General features: G+C 35.1%; 1 protein-coding gene across 1 annotated transcript; it reads left to right on the top strand.

The window, feature by feature from the left end:
- Positions 1 to 1,064: 1,064 nt before the first annotated feature.
- Positions 1,065 to 8,766, top strand: LOC115421868 (acidic mammalian chitinase-like). The gene is made up of 11 exons (XM_030137861.1): positions 1,065 to 1,089; positions 1,172 to 1,201; positions 1,291 to 1,495; positions 2,833 to 2,889; positions 2,983 to 3,148; positions 4,188 to 4,312; positions 5,007 to 5,130; positions 5,225 to 5,407; positions 5,486 to 5,602; positions 7,677 to 7,809; positions 8,480 to 8,766. Exons 1-11 carry the CDS (start codon positions 1,065 to 1,067, stop codon positions 8,764 to 8,766), a joined length of 1,452 nt encoding a protein of 483 aa, XP_029993721.1.
- Positions 8,767 to 9,699: the final 933 nt, after the last annotated feature.

Below are 9,699 nucleotides of genomic sequence, written 5' to 3'. Positions count from 1 at the left end.
TCTGACCCTGCAAGATAACTAACAGTTACATCATCCAGTGATCACAGCACTTAATGGAAAGGAGAATATCTTATCTAATAACCTTTCTACTCTGTCAGGCCCCAGATATAACAGCCTGTAATATTATCAAAACTTTACGCTGTATTTGACTTTTATTATTGCATCCCTGTGATTAAAGCAGTAAACGGCAACACTGTACATTTCAGATTAACATATCGTACAATGTAAGCCTTTTATCAAAAAGTCCAGCGCTGGGTCTAAAGTCTAAAGAGGATCAAGACTGGAATGAGAGCAGGCTGCTTTCTAAGACCGAGATCAAAACATACCAAAAAATCAATCCAAAATGATCACTGAGATATATGACTAGTAATTCATAATTCTTAAATCAGTGTTACAAGGACAAAAGATTTAGGAAAATTATCAGCTTTGAACTAATTAAATGTCTTGCAAAAGTTTTAGTGTTATCTTGGATGTGCTGCTGAGGATGAAATTGAATGATGAAGATGAGAAATAAGAACATTTTTTATTGTAAAAAAGAAATGCAAAGGTTGATGTAAAAGTTATTAAGGTCAGTACAAGCAATTACAGGACAGTTTAGAAGTGTTTTTTTCTTGTGCAACAAATGAGCATCATGGAAACTATTGTAATCTTCAATAAATCAAGGTCAATTATGGTCATCTTATCAGCATCAATGCATCTGGTGTGCTGCCCTTTTGTGTAAACTTCAGAGGTAAGTTTATATAACTTTATATGTTCAGATGCGGACTTATCTGACAGTAAAATTATAGATATCATCACCATTGTTCAAGAGACAGCTCTTGTCTGATGATCCCCGGGAATCAATTACACTTCAAGGAAGAGCGACCTTTGTCCCCGTCTTATCGCATCTATATAAAGGACTGTCAGGTGTATTAGCGGCGCATTCAGCCAACCTAAGAACAGTAAAGCTATCAGCAAACAGGTAAGTCAACTACATGTCACTGAAATATTCCTTATTAAATTAGCAGTATAATGAGAATTTGAAATATTGACTTGTTTTCTTTTCCCCAGGCCACTTATAAAACATGGCTAAATTTACAGTCTTGGCTGGTAAGTTAGATTCTTTGAGGTACAAGTCACAGAAAAATAAAAAAAAACTGCATTAACTGAAATTATTTTATATATTTTTTAGGACTGTCACTGTTGATGTGCCTTCAAATCGGTATGTTTTTGTTTTTTTGTTTTTTTTACTCATATTTTCATCTTAATCACTACAACTTTATTTAACTTATTTCTCCCCTTTTCCAAAAGCATCCTCTACCAGACTGGTCTGCTATTTCACCAACTGGTCCCAGTACAGACCCGGCACTGGCAAATATCTGCCTGCCAACGTTGACCCCCATCTTTGTACACACCTGATCTACGCCTTCTCAGTCATCAACCCGTCTAATGAGCTGACAACCTATGAGTGGAACGATGATGTTCTCTATAGAGCCTTCAACGATCTCAAAAACACGTGAGTCGTTTTTTCACACACAGCTTTGGCATTAAGTTACAGAAAGGATGAGTGTCTATGATTTGTCATAAATACTGTGGGTCAGCCATGAAAATTTCAAATAGTATGGGGCCCTATGGTTCAATACTTAAAAAAAACACTGAAGACACTCGAAACTACAAAAAAAATGCTTTTCATGGAGTTTTCCCATACACACATTTTTTTTCTTTCTTTTTCCTGTTTGGCGTGTTATATATACTTGTGTACTCTCTAATAATATTAATAACAGTACATGTCCATTTCTTGCTTGTGGGATGTAATTGCGAATAAGCAGATTTGTCTACTATTTAGGCTTTTTTTTTTCTTTTCTTTGCTTTTATTATTTTATTTTTTCATTTTATTCTCTTTTTTTTTTATTTACCTTTTTTGTTCTATGAGTACCTTGCCATTTTTATTACTATCATCAGGTATGTCATTTAGGACCAGGGATAGGAGGGTGAGGGGATGGAAAGAATGGGACATGCTTAATACCTCTAAAATTGAATATTCAAATGTTCAAATCTGCACCAAAAAATGATAAATAAATATGTAAAAAAAATAAAATAAAATAAAATAAAATAAAATACTGTGGTGTAAATTAGCAAGCTCCTTCTTCATCAATAACAATATGTTTTTGCATTAGATGCTGCTGAATAATGAGGACTTGTACTGTTGATACTGTAAAAATATTGTGCCTAAAATATCATAAGCGTGAATTGTACCTACAATAAACATAGCAAATTAACCCTTAAAGACCTAGAACTAGTTTTGTGGTGACTTCCAGGTGAAGTTTTCTTTATATTTAACATTTCCTAAATAAGTTAACACCATTTATTATAATATTACCATCAACATTCTGTATTTTTCAGTGAAAAGCAGGTGTTTTCCTATATTTCATTTACTGATTGTGTGAATGTTCAGTAAAAACTCAGAGTAATTCAAACCTTAATATATAAAAATATAGACAGTGAAGAAAAAAATGACTTCACAGCAAAAATATATCATTAACTGAACATAAAGCAAGTGTCTACAATAACTGTCATTTGTCAAACTTTATGGGTTTTAATGTTGAATCAGTGTTTGAGAAGATGATGGTGTTTCCATGTTCACTGTGAACCCTCTGAACATCCCAAAGAAACACAGAGAAACTCCTTTTTACCCAAATTATTTCAATGTACTGATAGGATTAATGGTTTAAAAGTTATTAAACATTTTAGATCAGTAGATGCTTTTAATCTCTGGTTGTTTAGGTCTTTGTGAGTTAAATTATGACTAAATTAACTTATATGAAATGACTGTAATTTTTGGTGTTTTTGCAGAAATCCCCAGCTGAAGACTTTGTTGGCTGTTGGTGGTTGGAACTTCGGAACAACCCAGTAAGACTATAGGGCTGTTGAATTATATTACCTCATAAAACATAAAATAGAGTCAATAAAGCTGAAGCCACTGGCTGTTTGACATGTCTACAGATTCACCATCATGGTTTCATCTCCTGCCAACCGTCAGCGGTTCATCCAGTCTGCTATCAGGTTCTTAAGAATGCACGGTTTTGATGGGCTGGACCTGGACTGGGAGTACCCTGGTGCAAGAGGAAGCCCACCTGAGGACAAAGCAAGATTTACAGTACTCTGCAGGGTCAGTTAAAGCAATAGTCATTACGATAATTCACAGTAAATGAATACTTAGTCCTTGAACTATTTTTGTGGCTACTTTCAGATGAAATTTTATTTACAATAAGCCTTTCCTAAATTATTTATCATCTTTTGTTATAAATAGTATACTCTGAATTTTGTGTTTTCCTATATTTCATTTACTGAATTTGTACATTTCAGAGTAAATCCAAATATTATCATATCAAAACAAGATTTTAGAAAAAAGACACTTTCTCAGCAAAATATATCATCAACTAAATGCTGAAACAAATGTCTACAAACATCTCATTTGTCAAAATACATGGATTTGACAGGCAAATCAATGCTACTGAGCATGATGGTAGTTCCACATTCACTACGGAGTCTCTGAAAGTCCAAAAAAGACGTGATGCTGCTGAAAAGCTGAAAAACTGCATTTAACTCATAAAGACCCGGTGCTATTTTTGTGGCAGTTTCCAAATGATTTTTTTCTCTGTTTTTAAATTTTTTAAAGTGATTTATCACCATTTATTCTAATATTATGCTCAGTATTTGGCATGCTTAAGTGAAAATCAGGTATTTTCCTATATTTATTTACTGATAATGTAGATGTCCATAAAAGCTGAAATTAGAGTTGAGGATTATTATATCAAAAACGGAAGAAAAAGTTAGTTTTCCAGTAAAATATGTCATATATGTATGTAAAATATGTACTGGTGAATCAATGTTGTAGAAGATGACAGTGTTTCCATGTTCACTATGGAGCCTTGAATGTCCAAATGGGTCATATCTGATGACCATGAAAAGATGACAAATTGCATTTTAGACCAATTATTTACATACACTGATAGTATTGGTGGATCAACAGTTACTTAACTTTTTATATCAGTAAATGATTTTGGTTGCCCGTGAATGTTTGGGTCTTTATGGGTTAACCTGTTACTGATTAAAACTGTTGGATCAGTAGATGGTTTTGGTTGCTGGTGGCTGTTTAGGTCTACGAGGGTTAAACGTCTAACTGTCCTTTTATTTTTTGGCTCTAGGAATTACTGGCTGCCTTTGAGAAGGAGGCTGCTGACACCAGAAGACCTCGGCTGCTGCTCACCGCTGCAGTGGCTGCTGGGAAGGGAAACATTGACAATGGTTATGAGATTGCCAACGTGGCAAAGTAAGTTAATGTTAGATGAAGCTATCAATGCAGCAGTTCCCAATCTTTTTTGGCTTGTGACCCCATTTTAGCGTCACAAATTTCTGGTGACCCCAGACATTCAAAACAGACTTTTTTTTTTGTTGCTAAAATCAATTTGTTTTTGATCATGTAATCGTTTGCTATACAATGTTGCAAATAAATGTTAACTTTAGATGACATTTAGGTTATATAATGTATATTATTATGGACGGAGGCAGAAAAGCCAGGTGTAGATTACTGCACAGAGTGAGAATTTTATTTTCCCTGGTCAGGATATGTACAGTCAGTCCAGCTTATATTTACAAGGCTGACAATTAATACTGAACAAACAAGAACTCAAACTATGAATTATGAAAGAGCTGCAGCATCTCAAACTGACCACAATGAACATTTGACAGATAAACAGTACCACAGTGCTTCAGTTTCAGCTTCACAGTTTGGCATGTCTTTTATGGATTACGATTGCCTCTCTCAACTCACCATATATATTTTTTTATTAGTAAGTTTTTATTTTTATTTTTATCAATTGCTAGAAATTTCAGGCGACCCCATTTGAATTCCAGGTTACTCCACGTGGGGTCCTGACCCCAAGGTTGAAAAACCCTGTATTAATGTATAGCTTTGTTTTTCTGTTTCATGTGGCACTTACATCCCACCTTGTCTGTCAAAACAGGATTCTAGACTTCATAAATATCATGACCTATGACTTCCACGGTGCATGGGACCCTTTCACTGGTCACAACAGCCCTCTGTACAAGAGCTCTTTTGATCAGGGGGAACACATCTACTTCAATGTGGTGAGTACAATCTTCAGCCTTCATTCATAAATGTAACCTAATAATCCATGGTGCCCTGACGAACCACTCTAACATTGTTTTAAATATTAAACAGGACTTCGCTATGAAATACTGGGCAGACAAAGGAGCTCCACTTGACAAGATCTTGGTTGGTTTTCCCACCTACGGACGCACATTTCGTACAACAGCAGCAGGTAACGGTGTTGGAGTGCCAGCCAGTGGAGCAGCCTCTGCCGGCCCCTACACCAGAGAAGCTGGCTTTTGGTCCTACTACGAGGTCAGTGAAGATTAAACACAAGACTCCTTGGTGCTTAATATGAGATATGCTTAACCCATGATAAAACTTTTTCCACAGATTTGCAATTTCCTCCAAGGAACCAGTTCCCAGTGGATTGATGAGCAAATGGTGCCCTATGCTGTAAAAGGCAATGAATGGGTTGGATTTGATAATAGGAAGAGCTTTGAAATCAAGGTAATAAATAATATATCACCCTTCACATCTGTATGACTATCAAAAGATCAACTGTGTTACTATCTCTGCTTGCAAGGTATTATCATCTTGGCCTCCGGCATAATTACAGGCACTGAGCCAAGCTGTAAACAGAGGATCAGAACATTCAGTACATACAGCTTTCAATAAAACAGATTATTCACTTGTGGCAACATTCATACAAATACTAGTACAGGTCTGGACTATTGTTTTTGTGCACGTGTTAGCATCAAAATGTCCTAGTTTTTATATGCATATCTTTCCTCTAATGGACAAATTCACACTATAAATTCACTCATTATATTCACATTCATTGCATCTTAACCACTTTTACACAAAACTATTTCTGAAAATAATGTAACTAATTTATTTTTACTTATTTTATTTTATTTCATATCACCTATTCATTCCAATCTAAATGATTGGAGAGGAGCAGGATGAAGAAAACTTACAATACCTGCCCCTTTCTTAAAACATCTGCTTACATCAGATACATTGCCATTACAGCTATTACAGTAAACAGCTTACACGATAGTCAATGCAAATAAAACAAACCCAAAATCCATAAGTACAATTATTTCATTACATGCTTTTATAAAGCTTCTCTATTCTTTCCTTATACAACCTCTTAAACTGCAAAATATTTGTACAGCTCTTCTCTTATATTGCCAAAGAATTCCACATTCTGACACCCTAATACAGAAATACACATTTGCTTCACATTAGTCTGAACCCTTTGCTGTTTAAAATCAAACCTCCTTCTATGTTTTTCATTCTGTGATACTAAAATAAAAAATATCTGCAAATTTGCAGGCAAAAGTCCGTTTCTCGCTCTAAACACAATCAACAATATCCTTAATTCAGCTAACTCTTTAAACTTAAACAATCCTGATTTAATAAACAACTCATTTGTATGTTCCCTGAAATGAACATTGTACATGATTCTTATCGCTCTTTTCTGTTATAAAAACAAATAGAAGATAAATGTAAAAATGTATAGTATATTGATAAAAACTTTATATGTCATTTTTAGGAAGATTTAGGATTTAATTGAGGATATGAAATATAATATTCATAACTTTTAGTGGTGTATATAAATCACTGTGTTTCCCTTTCCCCCTATTTACAGTATATTTACCACAGACATAATGTATGTAGGATTCTATGTCAATACTGGCCCATAAACAGATACAAGTAACTGTTCTACAAAATATACATTTCTCAGCAGATTCAAATCAACAAACGTGGAGCATTTTTTTTTTATTTCAAGAAGACAGCAGAGTAAGAAATGTAACATGCATTGTAAAGAAGGTCTGCATTTTTAAATGTTTCTAATATAAATCTTTCAGCCACTTCTGCACAGAAAGGGGCATCAAAAATGAATCAGCCCTTTATTTTACAACTAGTGATATCCCCATTAGTATTTCTGATTTCTCTGAAACATGTTTTATGATTGAGCAGAGCAACACTCCCTGTCTGGCACCGGTTCACCCAAGCTGAAATGTCTAACTTTAGTGACAAAGAAATCAATGAAAGGTGATACTACAGCTGATTTAGATGTTTTGATGTTCTGACCAACATTATAACAAAACTTAATATTCAAATGAAACTGGAAATAGAAATTTGTGTAGTACTATGCATGTAAGCATGTACAGATTTAAAATGGAGGGGTTCACTTTTGAAAAAATTGAAGTGATCCAGTTTTTTAGGTCGCTCTGTATTAAAAACGACAGTGCTTTTAATCATAACCGCTCTTCTGTTTACAGACCACGGTTCTACAAGACCTCAGGACAGACTGTTCCTCTAATTTTAATCCTTTTTATGGCCAATGCCATTCAGTCCTGGGTATATTAGCGACTCTGAGCGCTGACCAGACTTATCGTCCATTTAATTTAACAGCCAAGATCTAAGATACCAAACATTCATTCTAATGAGGGCTTTCTGGGTTTTTTTTATGAGGGTATTCAATTTGCTACTTCACTGCTAGATTGCAACTAAAGATCACACCCTGGACATATAACAACAATGTTTTTGTTTTTTATCTTTTACCCAAAAGGCACGTTATTTGAAGGACAATAAGTACGGTGGAGCCTTTATCTGGGCTCTGGATCTGGATGATTTCTCAGGCCAGTTCTGCGGACAAGGAAGCTACCCCCTCATTGGTTATCTTCGCTCCCTTCTGGATTCAGGTAAACAACTGCACAGTCATACAGCTAAGTCCTTACTACACTGTAAAAAAATGACTGCCGAATTGATACCAAGAAGTGGCAAAATTGCAACATAAAAATAACTGTAAGTGAAAATACAATAAAAAGTTGTTTATTTGAAAATATTTTTGTGTTAACAACCAAATCAAATATAGCTGCAGTTTTTACAGGAAGACTGAGAAAATAAAACTGTAAATTGAAAAACAATGTGGTGCTGATTAAATTGCAAGACCATAATGTTGAAATAACAGCCTATTCTCACACTTTAAAAAAAAAAAAAAAAAAAGTAAATTTAACATTTTAAACCCATAAATATCACTGAAATCCAATGTTGAATTCACATGTTTAAAATGTTAAATTTCCTCAGCAAACTTACTCACTTTTGTGTAACAATGATGTAAATATCACCCAGATCCATTGTTAAATATACATGTTTAAAATGTTAAATCTACATGTTACTACATAAATATGTTTACAGTTTGATATGTTTTTTACAGTATTGTTCTGGTAACCACAGCTGCCAGTTTGTTTTTTTTTCTGGAAAAACAACAGGATTTTTTTTGCAGTGTACTTTACAACTCCCTCCCCTCTGATTTTGTCATTTACTTTGTCTTTGTAGATTTCCCAGTCCCTCCTCCTGGAACCACACAAGCACCCATGGAAACAACTACTGTCGCACCCATGGAAACAACTACTGTCCTTGAGCCAGTGACACGCACAACTGCAGCAACTGCAAGTGCAACTACAACTAGCACGACCAGCGCTACCACAACACCTGCTTCAGGAACTGATTTCTGCGCTGGGCTGTCTGACGGTCTCTATGTGAACAATAGAGACAGGCACACTTTTTATCAGTGCTTCCATGGAAACACATTCCTGCAGAGATGTCCTGCCAGTCTTGTTTTCAGTGAGAGATGCAAGTGCTGCGACTGGCATTAAATAAAAATCTGTATCAGTCTGAGTTACAGTGTCTAATTCTGTGTCTGTCCTACACAATTTTATGTTGACTCACTGTAAACACACAATTATGGCATCAGACAAGTTAGTTATTTTGACATCTAAGGTCTGTTTGTATTACAGTTAAAAGAAAGTGTTTCAAAGTGATTGAGATTTTTTGTTATTATTATTATACCTTAATCTGTTTAGTTCAATGAACTTCATATTGTGCACTTTATTGTAACTGTTAAAGAAAATCTCAATAAATCAATGTGTCAGTTTGTAAATTATTATTGTGGAGCAAAGGTCTTTTCCCACTTGTTTTTGTTTGGACTAACTCAGTGGTTCCAAACCTTTTTTGCCTAATTACCCCATTTTAACATCACAAATTTCTGGTGACCCCAGACATTCAAAACGGAGACATTTTTTGGCTGAAATGAATTTGTTTTTGATCATGTAATAGTTTGCTATACTATGTGGCAAATTAATTAATTAATCAATTTTAGAAACATTTAGGTTATATAATGTATATTATTACGGACAGAGGCAGAAAAACCAGGAGTAGATTACGGCAGAAAATGAGAATTTTATTTTCCTTTGTCAGGATATGTACAGTCAGTCCAGCTTGTACTTAAAAGGCTGACAATTAATACTGAACAAACAATAACTCAAACTATGAATTCTGAAAGAGCTGCAGTGTGTTCTCATTGGCTGATGTTCTGTGACGCTGCCCTCTCATTGGCTGACGTTCTGTGACGCTGCATTCTCATTGGCTCACGTTCTGTGATTCTAGGCTCTCATTGGCTGATGTTCTGTGACACTGCGCTTTCATTGGCTGACGTTCTGTGACGCTGTGCTCTCATTGGCTGACGTTCTGTGACGCTGCTCTGTCATTGGTTGACGTCCTGTGACGCTGCACTCTCATTGGTTGACGTT

The sequence above is a fragment of the Sphaeramia orbicularis genome, chromosome 7 (assembly GCF_902148855.1).
Source record: "Sphaeramia orbicularis chromosome 7, fSphaOr1.1, whole genome shotgun sequence".
Taxonomy (NCBI): Eukaryota; Metazoa; Chordata; class Actinopteri; order Kurtiformes; family Apogonidae; genus Sphaeramia; species Sphaeramia orbicularis.
This window is presented reverse-complemented; position numbering and strand designations above follow the sequence as displayed.

What these genes read in the sequence shown, in the direction of transcription:
- LOC115421868 (XM_030137861.1), top strand. Translation starts at nt 1,065, where the DNA reads ATGGCTAAATTTACAGTCTTGGCTG. An exon ending in GTTGATGTGCCTTCAAATCG is followed by an intron (nt 1,202 to 1,290) that starts GTATGTTTTTGT and finishes CTTTTCCAAAAG; the next exon opens with CATCCTCTACCAGACTGGTC. An exon ending in TTCAACGATCTCAAAAACAC is followed by an intron (nt 1,496 to 2,832) that starts GTGAGTCGTTTT and finishes GTGTTTTTGCAG; the next exon opens with AAATCCCCAGCTGAAGACTT.